At 33.3% G+C, this 20,921-nt stretch overlaps 1 protein-coding gene across 1 annotated transcript; it reads left to right on the plus strand.

Annotated features, from left to right (window-relative positions):
* Positions 1–4,803: 4,803 nt before the first annotated feature.
* On the plus strand, positions 4,804–14,443 carry LOC112027234 (sulfate transporter 3.1; the record flags this gene model as incomplete). Its single annotated transcript, XM_065765423.1, has 11 exons — positions 4,804–4,815; positions 6,546–6,737; positions 8,452–8,517; positions 9,558–9,671; positions 10,585–10,701; positions 11,243–11,369; positions 11,691–11,977; positions 12,083–12,273; positions 13,486–13,571; positions 13,676–13,752; positions 14,085–14,443. Coding segments are annotated over 11 exons (1,455 nt in total), but the record flags the coding sequence as incomplete, so codon positions are not given.
* Between the last annotated feature and the right edge of the window lie 6,478 nt (positions 14,444–20,921).

The raw sequence follows: 20,921 nt of genomic DNA on the forward strand, positions 1-20,921 counted from the left end.
TTTTGCATATTCGGATTGATTGGATAGCTAAACTCATCTTCCAATACCCAACAACGACCCATAGTAGTGAACACATCATGAGGCCTATAGAGATGTGGGTTGCGAGAACCAGACATTGACGTTGAATACAATAACACCAAATAATCAAGTTAACAGTGTACATCAACTGTTGGTAAATAATGTAATGCTGCATAAGATGGTACATGACAGAGACATTCATAATTTTGTGTACTATTACATGCTAAGAATGAAATACTAACGCCAACACTAACATTTGACCATAAACATTAGACATTGTTGTTAATGTCTACACATTGTGTTTAATACAAAATATTGTTGTAAATGTTTGGCCAATGATGATTATGTGCAATACAAAATGTTGCTATAGTAAAGATTTCATTCTCTTGTGACCAACATTTACTACAACAAACAACCAAAATCACACCAATGTACTTACTTCACACTCATTCAACCAAAAAAAAATAAAAATTCAGTACAATATCAAATGAAAATTCCATTGCCCTAAAATTCTGGTGTGAGTTTTTTACCTGAGGTGATACAAATTTCAGTTGAGTCTGAAAGCAGCTGTTGATCTGTGGAGCAGAGTGGAATTTAGTTCAGCGGAAAGCAAAACACTCTGAATGGGAGGAGGGCTGGAGAAATTATACGAGAATAACTCAATTTTACAAAGTTCGATTATACTTTATAACTCGATATTATAGTAATCGAGTTATATTAAAAGACATGTACCTGTATGCCTAACACAAAGACAGTCAAAAAACAGGTTTAATAAGAGCATAACTTGATATCTAAATAGTCGGTTACATAACTCGATTAATATAAAATTGAGTTATTTAGGGATTGAAAAAAGAAAATGTCGCGCTGGCTGTCCAGCGTGGCACAAAGCTGAAGCTAACTCGATTATACAATAATCGAGTTCTTCACATAACTCGATTGTACAATTATCGAGTTATAAAAGAAAGGCATTTTCCTAATTAGTTTGGGAAATGGGGCAAAAGAATATTTAATTTGCGAGAAAAGGCCATTTGCCCATTTTGCCCTCAAATATTGCCCATGAATCTAGTTCAAGAAATAGATTTGAAATGAGTGTATTATTGGCCTATTGCGTACTTTCATATATAGTGAAATACAAAGAAAATTTCAGAACTAATTTTGTCTTGTGGCAAAAAAATTTTTTTATGGAATTGGCATCAACATATATAGTTAGGCACAGTTAGGTTTGATTCTGAAAATTAATCAACACAAATTTTGGTCAATCAGAGTCCTCTATTTGGTAGGACATTTCTGCTCATCAAGATCAATCAATCAATCAATATCAATATCAATCAATCAATATATATATATATATATATAAAAGTAAAGACCTCATGCGTGAGAGCGTGAGTTCCTGCCATGTGGCGCACTCTATAAAGAGAATTGAAATACTTTTAAGCCACATTAGAGATAAGAACAAATTTAAAAGTAGAGACTTTTTATTTCCTTTGGTTCAATGTTTCAAGACTATTTTTGTTACATTATTATTCAATATTTTAAGACTACTATTTGTTTTATTTGATTCAAAGTTTCAAGACTTTTCATCTCTCACACACACAAAAAAACTCTTTGCATTTCCATTCACCCTTTTCACTTCTACTCCTTTATATACACATGTCCATAGCCTTTCATACCATCCCATCTCAAATACACTTAGACAAAAAATAATGTCATTTACTTTCAACCCTTCAATGACACCTACATAACTCCAACGTTGTAGTATCATTTGATTATAACCCATATGAGTAGGCTATGACTAAGGAAGGGGGCTTGTATTTTTTATTCAATGATGGTAGCTTATGGTTTTGATGTTGAAGTCAGACATTGTAGATTTTGTAAAGATTATGATTCGCTTGAAGTCTTTGGGTGTTTGAGATTTTGGTTTGGGAAAGTTATAAATGTATTTTTTTAGAACTAAAGAAAAAGGGGGAAAAAAAAAACATACTAATTGATTATTTATGAATTTATTTTATTTTATTTTATTTTTTTTGTGTGTTAGAATTCATAATTTGTAGGTTTCTTTGTAAGTTTATTTTACTGCTATTTTGTGCGGTATGAGCCATAGTAATAAAAAAAAAAAAAAAATCAATGGTGATTTAAAAGTGCTTTTCGCTTTTTTTTTTTTTTTCAAGGATACAAAAGTCTAACTAAAGACGATTTTTTTTTTTTTTAAGGATACAAAAGTCTAACTAAATTAGAGTAAAGAATATTATAATATTTCAGGGATCAAACAAGAATCTCAAATTCACCAAAAGGTGCAGGACCATTGAATGTTCAATTATTCCTCTCCCCCTCCATATGGTTAAATTTAAACAAAGAGGAGCTGTATTGCAAGCAAAAGAACTACTACGCTTACTATATCAACTTCTCCAGCCATACATTTGCACATATAAGCTGAGGGTACTAGGGAATGAATTTTTTTTTTTTAGTAAAGTTACTTAAAATTTTCTAGATTGGACTGATATGCAAAACAAAAGTAGTGTCAATTCCAAGAAATAATGAAATTTATAAAAACCTAGATATACCAAAAACAATGAGTACCAAACTTTTAAGGGATATGAAAGAACTTAATTTGTTTGTTACTGTACTAAATGCTACTATTTCATCACTCTTACTCTTACTAGTTTTTAACTGGACTTACAGTAATTGACTTTCTGTTTCATGTGAATATGTATTGTATTTAAGAGATTTATGTATATAGGATGTCATTATGGGCAGTACATCTTGGATTTACAGAAGACTGCTTCAAACAACCAGAGTCTCAAAGTTTTCATCATTTTTTTCTTAACTTGTGTACCCAATAGAACCAATCTTTGTCCAAACCAATCTTTACGAGATGGGTTTTGCTTCAGAGCTAATAGTTGCTGCTAGAGGTATGAGACACATTTTACACCATTTACAACAACTATTTACTCTCAAACGTAATTAGTTCGACACCATTTACAACAACTATAACAAAATCATGCCTACAATCGAATAAGATATATTTTACACAAACCTAGAGACATTACTGAAACACCATCACTCGATTTGCCAAAACCACCTATCAAAACCCCAAGCACATTTAAACTCATTAATGAGAAAATAATCATTGTAGCATGTAAAAGACAACAAAATTCTCATTAATGAGAAAATCACACAGATATAACCATATAGTAAGAAATACTTTAGATCATCATCATTGCGGCATATAAAAGACAACAAAATTCTCATCTTGATTAGTAAATTTACTACTTTTTAAGTAAGTTTCAACAACATAATCAAAATCCCACATAAACACAACCTAATATTAACCAAGATCAGAAAAGATATTAGAGGAAAGGACTATACCTGTAATCAACGGTGGCGGGAAGCAACGACGACTGATGGAGACTAGATAGGGAGAGTGAGACTGATGGAGAGTGAGGAAGAGTGGGGAAGCCTGATCGCAAAGCGAGTGAGAGAGAGTGTAGAGAGAGAGTGATGGCAGAGAGCGAGGGAAAAAAAGTGTATAGGGAGAGAGTGAGTGAATAGGCGTTGTGAGATGTTAGGGTCCTATTGATTCAAACCGCTAAAGAAAACTCGATTTTACACTTCCCGAGTTATGAATGACTACATAAGCATTTTTTTTTGGGGAAAAACCCACGTCTGCTGCGCCAACGTGGAACAACAGTCAGACTAACTCGATAATAGGAATATCAAGTTCTTCATAAAAACTCAACTCTCATATTGTTGAATTACAAAAGAGGGGTATTTCCCTAATTAGTTTGGGAAAAAGGGCAAAATGCTGTTTACTTTGCTTAAAAAGGGCAAAGGGCAATTTTGGCCCAATATTTGATATATATTTCCCTTCCCCACTCTCTGTCTCTGTCTCTCTCACATTGGCTGGAGAGGCAAATTTCCCTCCTAACTAAATAAAAGTTCAAGGCCCACCTAGGCCATGGTAAAATATGGAATTTAAATTTTATTTTATTTTATTTTAAAAAGCCCCAGTTTTCATAAAGCTTTTTGCTTAAATGTGATAGGCCACAAACTGAATGACCCATTGTGATTAAACCAATTAATTAATTAGCCAAGTTATTAATTAATCAATTTATCATGCAATTGCATGGAAGCACAAACAAGTCACTAAATAACTAAATATGCAGCGGAAATTAAATGACACGGTGATTTGTTTACGAATGGGGAAAAACCTCGCGGTAAAAACCCCACTGGGTGATTTTTAGGTCACCACTCCCGAAACTCCACTATTATCAAATCAAGCGGTTACAAATAAAGGAATCCCAAGTACCTTACCAACCTACAGTTGAACCCTTACCCCAATACCCAATTGAACTTGATCTGTAGTGACAATTTCCACCTTTGATGCACGGCTCCCAAGTACGTGACTAACCAATGCACGGATCCCAGTACGCAACTTTAAAACACCAACTAAGGAAGAGAGGTTGGCTGCAAAGTTCTTCAGTTCATCCTACACGATGAAGATCAGGAAGATGCTTGGTCATAAAACCATTTGGTGCAAATACATAGCAACTTCTTCAGAGAAGATGAACTAGGTCAAGAATTTCGTCTTTGATCACAATTTGCTTGAAGAGAGGTTGCTCAATGCTTTTGCAACTTGTGTACTATTTGACGGTTCTTAAAACAATCCTTTTATATGTTTAGGGTTTGGAGAAAAGAAGGCCCAAAAGCATATTCACGGATCCCAAGGAAATCAGATCAGAAAATTTGAAATTATAAATCTCGACAGATAGCAAGTGTCGAGGTAGCTATCGAGCAAGTGTCGAGCTTTAATGAATTTGCACTTCAGCTTGCTTTTTCTTGGACAGACTTGATGACTTCAACACTTGACATTGAAACCTTGTTTCTTGAAGTATTAAAAACACCTAGAACTACCCAATTACAAGTAGAGTGCGTTTTGTCAAAGAATTTAGCCAATTTACATAAATAAGTGACATATGTTCTTATTAAAAAATAATAATAATAAAACATTGTGATCTTGGTTTGAATCTCTATCCCCACTTTTTTATTAGGAAAAAAAAAAAAAAAAAAAACCATTTCATAAACACGAATAAAGCATAAATTGTTTTTCGCCAAACACATGTGAGCTCTTCTTTCCTCACATTAACCATTTCATAAACAACAATAACTTAAAAGCACGAAACTAAGTCATCTATTGATAATTAAGTCTCCGACCAAATTTCTTTTCCACTTGCTAATAATTAGGAATGGCAACGGGTCGGGTTCGGGCCGGGTTTTTCCATACCCGGACCTGACCCGCGGGCCAGGACCTGTGGCCCGGACCCGGCCCGTTTACTAAGCGGGTTTTTTTCCCGGGCCCGAACCCGCCCCCGCCGAGCCCCACAGGCCCCGCGGGCCCCATTAAGGGATTGGGCCCAATTCATGGCCCAACCAAAAAAAAAAATTTTGAAGCGCAATCAATTAAAAAAATATATATTTTCCTGAGAAAAAAGAATCACAGCAGCAGTGCAGCACAAACAACAAATCTAAATGAATCTCAAATCAAATCCACCATACCCATTCAAATTTCCTATTCACAGAAACCAAATACATTTTGAAATCAAACTATTCACAAAAACCAAATACATTTGAAATCGAAATCTAAAACAAGTACATGCAAGGAACATCAAATCTTAACAACAAAATCTAAATCCCCAAACCCACAGGTTATACAAAGAGAATCTAAATCCCCAAACCCACTAATCAAATAAAGAAAAAATTGAAGAAGAACATGAGAGCATGAGAGAGTGAGACCGAGAATCTTTGCGGCGAGAATCTTAGGATTTCATCTTCATCTTCTTCGGCAAAGAGTGTGAGATGAAAGAGTGAGACCGAGAATTTTTGCGGCGAGAATCTTAGGATTTCATCTTCATCTTCTTCGGCAAAGAGAGTGAGACCGAGAGGCTGACGGCGTGAGACATGAGAGCATGAGAGAGGCTGACAGCGAGAGCCATGAGAGGAGAGTGAGTTGAAGAGAGAAATGGGAGGTGGCTCTGAAGTCTGAACTTTGAAGAGATTGTGTGAGGTGAGGCATTTTAGTTAGGGTTATAACATTATATATATATAAGAGGTTATTATAGTAATTATACATATATATTTATATAACCAAGGTGAGCCGGGTCCAGGTTCAGGCCAGGTTTTTGTAAAAATCCAAACCCGACCCGAACCCGCTTCGGGTTTTTTTTTAAACCCAAACCCAACCCTATTTTTAATCGGACCAAGTAAAATCCGGTCCATTAGGGTCGGGCCGGGTATCTGCAGATCGGGCAAAAATTGCCATCCCTACTAAAAATATCCCATTAGATGTCTAATTTTGGTTTTAATTTATCAATTTATCACAGCGGAATCTCACAATATCCACACACACAAAAAATAATAATAATAATAATAATAATAATAATAATAAAATTAAAAAATTAAAATAAAAAAATAAAAGAAGAAGAAGAAGAAGAAGAAGAAGAAAGATTTAATGGCTTCATGTATTCTAAAAGTTATGCATACTTGACCACAGGCTAGGGTTTATAGTGGATTTTCTATCACATGCAACCATAGTAGGGTTCATGGCAGGAGCAGCCACTGTGGTGTGCCTACAACAGCTAAAAGGGATACTTGGCCTTGATCATTTCACCCATGGGACCGATCTTGTGTCAGTGATGTGTTCTGTCTTTAGCCAAACACATCAGGTAGCTAGTGCTCTTCTTGACTGACTTAAACCATTTTTATAAAAAATAAGAATAATAAAACATTGCGATCTTGGTTTGAATCTTTATCCCTACTTATTATTAGGAAAAAAAAAACCATTTCATAAACATGAATAAAGCATAAATTGTTTTTCGCCAAACACATGTGAGCTCTTCTTTCCTCACATTAACCATTTCATAAACAACAATAACTTAAAAGCACGAAACTAAGTCATCTATTGATAATTAAGTCTCCGACCAAATTTCTTTTCCACTTGCTAAGAATTAGGAATGGCAACGGGTCGGGTTCGGGCCGGGTTTTTCCATACCCGGACCCGACCCGCAGGCCAGGACCTGTGGCCCGAACCCAGCCCGTTTACTAAGCTGGTTTTTTTCCCAAGGCCCGGACCCGCCCCCGCCGGGCCCCACAGGCCCCGCAGGCCCTGTTAAGGGATTGGGCCCAATTCGTGGCCCAACCAAAAAAAAAATTTTTTGAAGTCCAATCAATTAAAAATATATATATTTTCCTGAGAAAAAAGAATCACAGCAGCAATGCAGCACAAACAACAAATCTAAATGAATCTCAAATCAAATCCACCATACCCATTCAAATTTCCTATTCACAGAAACCAAATACATTTTGAAATCAAACTATTCACAGAAACCAAATACATTTGAAATCGAAATCTAAAACAAGTACATGCAAGGAACATCAAATCTTAACAACAAAATCTAAATCCCCAAACCCACAGGTTATACAAAGAGAATCTAAATCCCCAAACCCACTAATCAAATAAAGAAAAAATCGAAGAAGAACATGAGAGCATGAGAGAGTGAGACCGAGAATCTTTGCGGCGAGAATCTTAGGATTTCGTCTTCATCTTCTTCGGCAAAGAGAGTGAGGCCGAGAGCATGAGAGAGGCTGACAGCGAGAGCCATGAGAGGAGAGTGAGTGAGAGTGGGAGAGGAGAGTGAGTTGAAGAGAGAAATGGGAGGTGGCTTTGAAGTCTGAACTTTGAAGGGATTGTGTGAGGTGAGGCATTTTAGTTAGGGTTATAACATTATATATATATATATATATATATAAGAGGTTATTATAGTAATTATACATATATATTTATATAACCGGGTCGGGCCGGGTCCGGGTTCGGGCCTGGTTTTTGTAAAAATCCGGACCAACCCGAACCCACTTCGGGTTTTTTTTTTTAACCCAAACCCGACCTTATTTTTAATCGAACCGGGTAAAATCCGGTCCATTAGGACCGGGCCGGGTATCTGCGATCGGGCAAAAATTGCCATCCCTACTAAGAATATCCCATTAGATGTCTAATTTGGTTTTAATTTATCAATTTATCACAGCGGAATCTCACAATAGCCACACACACAAAAAAATAATAATAATAAAAAATAATAAAATTAAAAAATTAAAATAAAAAAATAAAAGAAGAAGAAGAAGAAGAAGAAGAAGAAAGATTATAGGTCTATTGTCACCCTCGTGTAATTTACTTTTATTCATTTATTTAAGAAATATACAGTAAAATGGGTTTTCTATTTGATATTGAGATGCTTGTGATCAATATATATTATAAAGCTTCTATTTCCAATTCAAGAAAGAATGAGAATTTTTTGGATTCTTTTATAGTATTATTTTATACATCATTCTCTCCTTTGGTATATTGTTTCGTTTTGTTATCTAATCTACCTGTGAATATTACAGTGGAGATGGGAAAGCGGTGTCCTGGGATGCTGTTTCCTTTTCTTTCTCATCAGCACTAGATACTTCGTAAGTAAATCTAACCCATATTTTTGGTGATCTAGAGCTTTTCTTTTTTCTTTTTTTAATTTTATTTTCAGATGCTTATTCTTTATAGTACTAGTTATTTCATAAAAGACATGGCACTAACTCAATAAATCATACAATTAAGGCAAACTGGTATATTCAGCATAAGGCCATCACTAACATATTTATATATATTTTTTATAATAAAAATTGTTTCACTAATAGGATTTATAGGGCAGCTGTCATGAATTCTCTAAATAAGCAAAGCACCTACTTTATTTATTTATTTTTAATTTCATTAGGTAGGTTGGAATCAACTTTTCTCTTTTTATAATATTTTTTGTTGTTACCTTTCACAAGTCAAATTTCAACCCTAATTAGCTTAATCCAACTCCAAATTAATGAAGTAGAGCAAACAGTCAAAGATAACTGACATAAGTGATAAGCACTTTACTCCTATCCCTGTATATATGCATTTAGGTGCAACTCCTCGCCAATTAAATAATACACACTAGTAATGAGTAATGACAACAACAAAGACAAATAAAACAAGCATTAATTGACTAGCCCCAGATTAAGAAACAGCTCAACTCTTAATTTCAAAGGCAAGAAAATAATTAAGGTTCCTTAATTAAGGAAATTTCTTTAATAAAAGTATAAATAAACCAACCAAATAGATATGGTTTATACTAGTACTTTCTAGGAGATGGTTCCAGTTAGATGAATTAATAACTTTTCTTATAGTTGATTTGATATTAAAATAAAAATTAAAAATTGGAATTGATCTTATTCTGATATTATTAAAAATAAATATCATAAAACAGATGATATTAAAAATAAAATTCTATCATAAACACATGCGTCTAGCTAGGTCACATGCAATCAGTGAACATAAGACATACTTATATATGCTTTTCTTTTTATTTGTTTGTTTTTTTTTTTTTTTTTCTATTTATTTATTTAATGAATTTGTTTGAAAGGGATTTTTTAGTGTTTACAATATATATAAAATTGAATGTAATAATGAAAAACATTGCTTGTAGAGCCAGAGAAGGCCAAAATTCTTTTGGATATCAGCAATGGCACCATTAACGTCAGTCATATTGGGAAGCCTTCTCGTTTATCTCACCCATGCTGAGAAACATGGTGTTCAAGTGGTGAGCATATATCTTCATATCTCTCTCTCTCTCTCGCTCGCTCTTGCTCTCTGTAGAGACAAGACACACAGACATATACATGCACTGTGGTACCGGGACCCTCTGATGTTGATGCAAAAACAGTCCAATTAGCCACAGGTTGTGGACCACCATCACCACCACCACCACCCCTACAAGTATGAGTTGATCAGGCATTTGCTTCATCTCACGTGTTTAGGCCTTTTGGCCTCTTCTCAAACTTTGGGGCAATTAATTAAAATTTAAAATACTATCGTTCTAGCACCTACCGTGTATAGAACTAGTCTATAGATTACAAACTTGTGAGCCCCACCAATATTACTACTCCTTGCATTTCAGTCGGTCCCATTATATTCTATTCTTCAAAAAAAAAGGCAAACTCACAAAATTTCATAATTTGTTAAAGTGTTAATTTATAGTTGGTGTAATACCAGTTTTACGTAACATTTGATCGTAACATTTCTAATGTAATTGGGAATAAAAAATAATAATTTTTTATGCATTAAAACTAAAGTAATCATAATAATTCTTGCAATATTGGTGGGGCTTTGCCAAATCACCGGGTAAATTTAATGGATAATTCTGATTGATCATTGTTAAGCACACAATTTTTTGCACAAGTTTTAACGGTTAGAAGATTTGATCCTAATAATATATCACTTTCATGGATTTAACCATTAACAGTATTACTTTTAGTCTTTTAGCATGCATTAACCATAACAGACAGTGTCACTAATATTTATGGAACATTTTTGTTGAAATCTTTGTATCACTGTATTTGTTAACTCTTCCTTTATTTTTATTTATGGAATAATAACAATTTTGATTGGCGTCTTACTCGTATGATAAAGAGGGCTGATATGCTGCATATATGGTACTGTGAACTTTTTTTCAGATAGGAGAGTTGAAGAAGGGGCTGAATCCACCGTCGTTTGGAGACCTAGTATTTGTGTCTCCATATCTAACGGTAGCAATCAAAACTGGCATCATCACCGGCGTCATAGCTCTCGCTGTAAGAAATCTTCTCATTGCTTCACTATTGTATGCGTACATGCACACCACTTTAGCACTGTTCCCTCATTAGCACCTAATACTCTGCTGAAAGAAAGTAAAAAAACAAAAAACCATGATCAATGGGCTTAAGCCCAAAAAAGCAAAGGACACCCACCTCCAAGATCAATGTAGCTAATACACAATCTTAGCAACTTTTTTTCCCAATTTGGTAAAATCCCACAAGTTTTTATTAGAATAATATTACTTTTCACATAAATTTATTATTGACACTACTTTTATTATGTGTTAATCACATCAAATCATAGCAACAATTTATAAAATTATTTGTGTCATACTGTCATTAGATTTTTTTTTTTTTTTTTTTTGGTTGTTAACTTAGATGTCCAGAACTCTTTTAATACTTTACTATTCCTTTGGGGGTGTAGTTTCCTGTTCCATATACATCTGGTTGTTAACATAGCAAATAGTGGCCTAGTTTGGCTTAATTTTGTTACGGTTGATGGCGATGATATAGGAATTGTTGACGGTTATGTGCACAGGAAGGAATAGCTGTAGGGAGAAGCTTTGCCATGTTCAAGAATTACCATATAGATGGGAACAAGGAGATGATTGCTTTTGGAATGATGAACATTGTTGGTTCTTGCACCTCTTGCTACCTCACTACAGGTATTTGATTTACCCGACTTTGTCACTAAAAGTCTCTCATTACTTACTGATTGTCTTATAAAATAGTGCCTAGTATAATATTTTATTAGCCTAGTTGTTCTGCACAAATCTATTAATACAATAACAACCACCACCAAACCTTAGTCCTAAAATTTTGGGATGGACTATAGATCCTCAATAAACTAATCAAGATCAATCACATGTTTTTTTTTTTTTTTTTTTGTCATTTTATTATGCACAATTCTATTAATCCCCACAATGAATTATCAAAGTGATTCTCTCTTTCTGCTAACGAATTTGGCGTTGACATAATTTTTTTAGGGCCATTTTCAAGATCAGCAGTAAATTACAATGCAGGATGCAAGACTGCAGTGTCAAACATTGTTATGGCAATGACTGTCATGTTGACATTGTTGTTCCTAACACCCTTGTTCCATTACACTCCTCTTGTGGTGCTATCAGCCATAATTATCTCAGCTATGCTTGGACTTATAGATTATGCAGCAGCCATCCATCTCTGGAAGGTTGACAAATTCGACTTTGTAGTGTGCACGAGTGCATACATTGGTGTAGTTTTTGGCAGCATCCAAATGGGCCTAGTCATAGCGGTATGAATCACTGGCCCTCCCAACTTATATACCTATATCCCCAAAAATAGACTTTGTTTACTCATTCACTTACAATAATTAAACTTTCTTTATGTGCAAATGCAGATTGCTCTATCTTTGCTCAGAGTACTTTTGTTCATTGCTAGACCAAGGACTGTGGTTCTTAAAAACATCCCAAATTCCATGATTTACAGAAATGTTGAACAGTACCCAAATACAAACAATGTACCTGGAATTCTCGTACTCGAAATTGATGCTCCCATCTACTTTGCCAATTCAAGCTACTTAAGAGAGAGGTAAACTACTAAAATTTGGTTGCTTATATTAAGGAGAATGATAACACCACTGTTGATTTTACTACAAAAAGCTTATAAACTGACATGACAATATACATGATTTATACCACATTGATACCAAATTCGTATTGGGAAACCCAAACTTAACCGATATAATAAATGGAAATAAGTTGGATGAATATATTTTGTATTTTTTGGTTTTATGGGATAAGAAAAAACGCTCAATAATTTAAACGATGGATAAGCTTATCACCTAAGTAAACCCAAAGGGATACAGATAGCACCACTCAAAAGAATTTAGCTAAGGATACAAAAACCGACACTCGTTACCCAAAGGAATCCACCTAAGGGATAAGAGATGATTTGGAAGAAATCCGTCTTCTGAAAAATACAAGGTTTTTTTTTTAATTCTAAAAATATAGTCTAAATTTTATTTCAATTCAACCAAAGTCTTAAATAGAGCTTGGAACAGCCCCTAAGCATAGGAAAACAAAAATAATAATAAATACATTCACTTAACCTGACCAAAATCCCACCCTCTCTTAAAAGTTACCATGACTTTTGAGTGGAGTTGTGATGTGCCTTTGTGTTAGAACATTTTCCCTCTCCCGTGTGTGTGTGTTTGTTTCTCAAAAAAAAAAAAAAGATAATTGTCCCACATTGCTTAAGAGAGTGTGTTGTGTGTAGTATAACTTGCCCCACCTTCCCTTAAAAGTTACCATGACTTTTGAGTGAAGTTGTGGTGTGCCTTTATATTAGAACCCCTTTCCATCTCCCTTGTGTGTGTGTGTGTTTGTTTCTAAAACAAAAAACAAAAAACAAAAAAAACAAAAAAAGAAAAAAACAAAACCAGACCAAAATCAAATATGACTCTTAGGAATTTAGAAACATAATAAAATACTTGTCTGCTTAAGAGAAATAAAAGTCTGATTCATCCTAAGAGACACTAAAATAAAGACCATTTGACTTAATTAATAAATAAATAAAAAATGTTTTAAAAATAATGGACTGTTATTTTGATCTTCAAGGAAAGTTTTTGGGCCGGACTGACATCAAATTGAGCTTGTTGAATCTTGGGACACTCCAATGTCACACATCAACAACATAATAAATATAAAAATGAATTTAAAAACGAAAAAAAGAAAGAAAAGAGAACATGAACTTTCAAATTCCCTAAAAGAAAACTAACAAAAAGCACTATTTGCATTTTAGGATTGCAAGGTGGATTGATGAAGAGGAAGACAGAATAAAATCTACAGGGGAAACCAGCTTGCAGTATTTTATACTGGATATGGGTGGTAAGTGATGGGCCTGGAAACGATAGAAACAAATATTGCATTTATCTTTCAAATAAAACTTCCAAAATTTTAACTCTAAAACCAACTAATAATTTGGTTGATAGCTGTTGGTAACATTGATACAAGTGGAATAAGCATGATGGAAGAGGTCAAGAAGATTGCTGATAGAAGAGGGCTTAAGGTACATTCTTCCTCTATGTTTTTTCTTCAACTTTATCTGTTTCCATTGCAATTTTCCTATTTACATTGCTTATGTTGGAATTTTAGCACATGTTTCATATATTTCATATTGTATAACTTAGTCTCTGATTGAGAATAAAATTATGAAACATTATTTTGTCCTTGATTTAGTCTAAGCAACAGTACCTCAAGTCAACTATTGTATGTACATATATATTCACAATATAGAACACTTCGACATGCCATGAAATGCTATTCTTTTCAGAACACTATTTTGTTCTTGCAATTCTCTTATTGCTTTATAATTAATACTTCTTTCTCAATTTGTTATAGCTTGTATTGGCCAACCCTGGAAGTGAGGTGATGAAGAAGCTGAACAAGTCCAAGTTTATTGACAACATAGGCCAAGAATGGATCTACTTGACAGTTGGAGAGGCAGTTGGAGCATGCAACTATATACTTCAAACTTACAAACCGAACCCAGTGAAAAATGAAGCAGAGACATGGAATACAGTCTGAGCTATACCAATCCATGAAGCAGAACGTTTGGAGAGACTTAACTTCTATCAATTAAGGGCTGCCATAGGTGTGTTGCATGTGCGTTTATAAGTTAGGAAGCAACACATTAGACTTGCTGAATCAACAAAAAGATGATGAATCTCATTAATTAAGTTCAATGCTTAATTAAGTTGGAGGTATTTTTTCCCTTCCAACATTATGTAAGTTGTAGAATATTAAATATATAGCATACGTCAAATTTTCAGTGGCAAGAATTTCAGAGTTAAGTAGAATTCTACCATTTCTATGGACTCTTTCTTATGATAAATTCATGATACGTGTTAAGATGGTGAAAATACTTGAAAAAGGATATTGGATATATTAATGTTAATATGTGTATTACATTTCTAAACATGAATTATGATTAATATAAAACTACAAAAAAAATAAAAATAAATAAAATAAATAAAAAAATAAAATAAAAAGAAGAAGAAGAAGAAGAAGAGGAAGAAATTGTACATCAATAAAAAGAGAGACCATGGCTGCCAAAACAGTACCTGGGCTGCAGTCTCTATATCACCATCAAGGAAAGAGGTGAGCTCAAAGTTCATCTTTAGCCAGTGGTCAGTAACCCCATATTCCTAATTAAAACTTAAGAGTTCATCTCATTAATTAAGTTGTGACTTTCGGCGCCCCTGTAGGTCTAAAAAGGCATGTGCTGTCTGTTCTATATCAACTTTCTTCAACGAAAGGGAAATAAGGAAACCAAGAATGGGATCATTGGTCTCCAGTAGTATCGGGCCATTGGCATTGGTCATACACGCACACTTAGCCAACCCTTTATGACAACATTTACTTATTGTTTACCCAACTGGTGCTAGTCCAAGTTTTGATAATGATAAAACTTGCCTCTCTTTTTTCACTGCAATGAACACATTTTAAATTCATTGTGTAGCATTTTGAACCATAAAAGATGACAAGATTTATGATCCTTTAAATGAATCTCAGGAGACTTTATAACCACAGTGATTGTATTAATCTACAGCCTCTACATTTTGCTTAAACTTTCTCATTCTTGTCTTAAAACTTTTATCCTGTATTGTCAATCTTCCAAGAATATTCTTTCCATTCACTTCCTTTAAATGAAGCCTAGCTGAGACTGTACTAGTGTAGAATCTAAAACTTTATCCATCAAAGATGCAAAAGCATCAAAGCAAGGCATCTACCCCTTAAAGTATTGGAGTGGTAATCAAAAGATCTACCTAGCAAAGTTCGAAAGGCAAGCACAAGTGTCCTGTTACTTTCAAAAAAAATGTCTTGAATGATAGTCATATATCAGGAAGGAATGAACTCCAAGTAATGTCTGTGGTTAAAGAGGTTAAATCATTTGAATCTGCCTACAATCTAGGCCAATATTTTACTATAAAAAGGCAAGAAACCACATTTTAGAAACTTTTTACTAAAGACAGGCATATAGCACATTAGAAAAGAGACAACCAAGAAAGAACAGTTAGAGAAAATGTATCAAATTATAACCATTTCAAGTATCTGTTCTTTCCCACAAGAATTTCCTATATTATGGCACTCAAATCTCACCATAGGTAGGCAAGTCAATTAGATCAAATTAAAGCTTTTTTTATAAGTTAGAAACACATTTTTGTTGGGCCAGAATAATATTTTGAATTTCTATATGACAGTCTCTTTCATAGAAAGGATCTACCACATTGATTAATTACCCACATAAGGTATTTGAGTTTTTCATCCAATATTTTATTTTTTTTCCATAGGATACTAATTTGTGAGCACCAAATCCAATGGTGGGATTGATTCTGAATCTGATTGCCCATTAGGTCAAAGAGTTGGAGTTGCATAAGCTTATTTTAGTCCCCACTCCCAGATTGCCCATTAGGCACAGAGCCCATATATATATATATATATATACACACACATATTGGATTTAATTATGCAACTTGAAAACTTGATAATTGCTTTCACAATTTTAGAAATAGCTAGTGCTAGTTAAACATGCAGAGTAAGATCTTTGAAGGAGATATTTCTATAAAGTGTGAATATATATATATATATATATATAAGAGTACATAAGTTGTACTTCATCATAGAAAAGTCTGGTTTAGAATGATTTCATAAAAAGTTCTTAATAGCAATATTATCATAATTCCATAAACAAACACAAACAAAGGTTCAATAAGTTCTGTATGAAGATTTAGAAGTTTGCATTAAGAAAATCACACGCTTAATCAAAAAAAAAAAGAAAAGAAATTAACAACAACAAAAATGATGTAGAACAGACAGCACATGCCTTCCTGAAGCAGCAGGGGGCAGGAAGTCACAACGCAAGATCAAAGAGAGGTGCCAATAGGGGCATCAGGGGTAATAGCGGCGGAATTGCATGAAATTTGGCAAGTTGAAGGGAAACGGCGTTCTGATTCGGATTTATGACAACCATGAACGTCGCCAAAATTTAGGCAAATTCCTTCATTAAGGCCCCGAAAATAGTGTTTTTGCTATTTATAGTAATATTTTTTTTTCCTTAATAAATTTTAGTTTAAAAGTCAGAATAAGATCCCATCTGTTTTGGGACGACCCTTAAGGTCAGTAGTTTATGATTCTGCATTTAACTCAATTTTTCCATTTTTGGTAAAATTCGGTAATTTTGTCACCTAATCGCTTAATTAGTACGAATTAGGGTTTTAAACATTTTTTCTTAGTATTTATATGTTTTGTAGGCGTCAGAGGAAAATTAGACTATTATCAATAAACACAAACATTTTGTCAAATTTTCTTCTAGTGGATTTCAGTTTTATCTCCTTGTGAATTCAAGGAAACCCCTCGTAGATTCGAGGTTTACTACTAAGAACTAACAGTTTAGTTTCTATTCCATCAAGAGAGCATCGTGTGTGCTTCTCTTTAGGCTTCCGCGACATCAAAAAAACTAACTAAGCCATCTTACTGTGACACAATGGACAGAAATTACTCTTATTTAGCCAATGAAAAATGCAGTTTTGATGAAAGATACGTGAGCATGGCAGCTTAGCTTGCCACCCAACACCAAACTCTTCCAAACACACTGCACATTGCTCAGCACCCAAAAGCACCGATGACCCTTCTTCAATATTCACCACCTTCAATCCTACTACTTATCATAATCATTGAAAGATTCGATGTAATAAACACCACCTTCATCATCCTCAATCACCATAATCGAAATGAATAACACCACCATCAGAATCATGATCGAACAACCTCAGATTCATAGTAATACACACCATCTTCATTATCATCAATTCATCATCATCCTCCAACCTCATATTGACATCAATCATCAGCAACTCCGGTAGAGTAATTTCCTGCTCCACAGCTGAGTTGGACGTGTTATTCATTAAGAGAGACAATGATTTTTGATTGATTTGCGCTTTTGATTTGAACTCCAATTTAATGAAGAATACACACACGGCTATTTATTTATATTATAGAAAACCTACCGCCTATATATACTCTTAATTTCATGAAAATAATTTTTACAAGTAATCCGTGTGCAACTTCCTTAGGACAGTTAAATCATTTTTCACTACTAAAGCTATTATCATTCTCAAGTTTTACTAGTTTTTCATTACTAAAGCTATTAACAAGGGATACATTTTACAAATAATAATCACCAACCGATCTACCGAGTTCTTAAAACAAAATATTTTCCAAAATTTTCAGTCATAGAAGCAAATATTGGTCATAACGCATTATTTTCATGGAGAAGTATATAGAAGCTAGTGAAGTTTTGCAAGAAGGTACAAGATAGAGAATAAGGAATGGAAGAATAGTACAGATTTAATAACACAAGAATTGAACTCAGATATGCTGCTCCAACAAAAACACTAGTGATATCCCGCGTAATAATTTCAACTCAAAATTTAATAAAGCTCAACCATCCAAAAATCTCATCAATAGACAAAGCAAATTTACCATATCATTCAAGTCATTTCAACTAGAAATTAAAATCCACATCCTACATTATAAGTAATTCCGTCCAAAACAACCAATAGTGATTTAACTAAATCATAATACCAATTAGAAAAATGTTGTACAAATCAAAATCAATAAATCTGAACTAATACTCATTCTGATGGTTATTGTCCCAACCAAGCATGGCCCCATGCAAACCAGTATTCAGAAAATTCTAATTTTGCTCTGCCTCATCGAGTGGATGGCATCTTGTTACTTCCATAAGTTGTTGCTCAAACTTAGAAACCTGAAAAAATCCATATGATATATATTTATATAAATTAAAATTTAAAAAAAAAAAAAAAAAAATATTCTGTATGAATGCAAAAAACTACAAAGAAAGAAAGAAAGTGAAAGTAATTTTACACTTACCTGTGCACGAATCATCACATAATCAGCTATTGCAACTCTATACTCAAAAGATGAGTCACAATTTTCCTTAAGCTCCAAGAGAATCTTTAATATTTTAGAGTGTGCAATCCCAAGAACAGCAACCTATATAAAACCATGAAAAACTTAAGTTATCATACATACAAGGATATTGCTGACGAGAGTGTTTAGCGTGCGTTAATAACAAACATATATAAAGCACTACCTGTTCCTTAATGGTTTTCATCAAGTCTTGTCTTCTTTTTTTAGCCAAGTCGGAATTGCTACCATTATGAACAACCTCAAAGGAATCGACAGCATACAACAACATTGGTGCTTCCGACATAGTAATCTCTTGTTCCATGGCGGGCTGTAATTGTTCCTTTATAAACGTCAACAACGAGTAAGTTGTTGGAAGAAAGTTGATCGGAGGAGCAACCTCAAAGTTGAAATTAGTTCCGGTAAGAACAACAACCTCCTCCTCGGAATCGAAAGCTAACAAATTCCACTCGTACTCCTCCAATGTATTCTGCATTATTAATTCTCTCAACTACAAAAGAAAGAAAATATAGGAAGGAAAGAAAGAAAGCAAGCAAAATATAGTATGTTTCTTTTTTTCTACAACTAAAATTTTTAAGTTCCAAATTCTCATTCCCTTAAGAAGATTATCATGATAACCAAACCTCATCACCAATTTAAAATTGATATTACTCAAATAATTTATATAGAGACATTCAAATACATAATCATTTCACTTTTAAAAAATCTAAAAATTAACTGAAACAAAAACTATAAAAGGGATAGAGATTACATGTGATAAATAACTCAAAAAACACACCACCAAAGTGCATCATCCAAAAGTAAAGACAAAAAACAAAAAACAAAAAAAAAAATTCATCAATCTAAAATAGAGTTGCAAGAAATAATTAATGAGAGAGAGAGAGAGAGAGAGAACCATCACCTTTTTTGGAAGAGAATGTGAGACAAATAACAATATTATATAAAAGAAGAATAGCAGAAGAATATTCAAAAAAAAATGTATAGTTGTAAACACCAAATTATCCAAGTCATACTATGTAGTAGAATAACATTAAATCATTCTATAATTTCATAGGATAACATGTAACAAACAAAAAAAATTAAATTAAAAAGATAAAAATTTTAAATATAACCAAATCATATAAGCCAAAAATAGAGTTAAACATAAAAATTCATCAATCTAAAGAATTAAACATCCACCAAAAGAAAGAATATATATATATATATGTAGAGAGAGAGAGAGAGAGAGAGAGAGAGAGAGAGAGAGAGAGAGAGAGAGAGAGAGATAAATAAATAATGAGAGAGAGAGAGAGAGAGAGAGAGAGAGAGAGAGAGAGAGAGAGAGAGAGAACCATCACCTTTTTTGGAAGAGAATGTGAGACAAATAACAATATTATATAAAAGAAGAATAGTAGAAGAATATTCAAAAGAAAATGTATAGTTGTAAACACCAAATTATCCAAGTCATACTATGTAGTAGAATAACATTAAATTATTCTGTAATTTCATAGGATAACATGTAACAAACAAAAAAATTAAATTAAAAAGATAAAAATTTTAAATATAACCAAATCATATAAGCCAAAAATAGAGTTAAACATAAAAATTCATCAATCTAAAGAATTAAACATCCACCAAAAGAAAGAATATATATATATATAGAGAGAGAGAGAGAGAGAGAGTATTCACCTTTTAGTGTGAGCAAAATATGGATTGAATAAAAGAGAAAATAATGAATTTTTATAGTAAAAAAAATGGAAAAAGAAGAGTCAAAATAAAAAGGAAAATGAAGGGATGGAGAAATTGTAAGGTTAAAGTATAGAGTAGTGAGGAGATAAAAAGGTACAAATAAGTAAATGTTGGAGAATATGGAATTGTAAAGTGGCAAATTAATGAGGAGAAAAATAATTAAAAATGAGAGAGCAAAAATTTTGAAAATAGGTTGATGATGTGACGCTAATGCGGCTCAACAAGAGCGCAGCAACATTAAACGCTATGCTTCAACTTTTAGATATATATAGATATAGATTAAGCAATGTTCTTCATAATTACACAAATAATGTAATTGCATAATACCTAACACATAGTCTTATCCTAGTCGAAATTATACGTGCTGTTCATTAATTACATATATATACACACACAGACACTTTTTAATTTTTACAACTAATTCATGTGCAACTTCCTTACCCAAAATCTAATTAATTTAATTTAATTTTTAGGACAGATAAATAATTTTTAAGACAC

The sequence above is a fragment of the Quercus suber genome, unplaced genomic scaffold (genome assembly GCF_002906115.3).
Source record: "Quercus suber isolate HL8 unplaced genomic scaffold, Cork oak 2.0 scaffold_625, whole genome shotgun sequence".
Lineage (NCBI taxonomy): Eukaryota > Viridiplantae > Streptophyta > Magnoliopsida > Fagales > Fagaceae > Quercus > Quercus suber.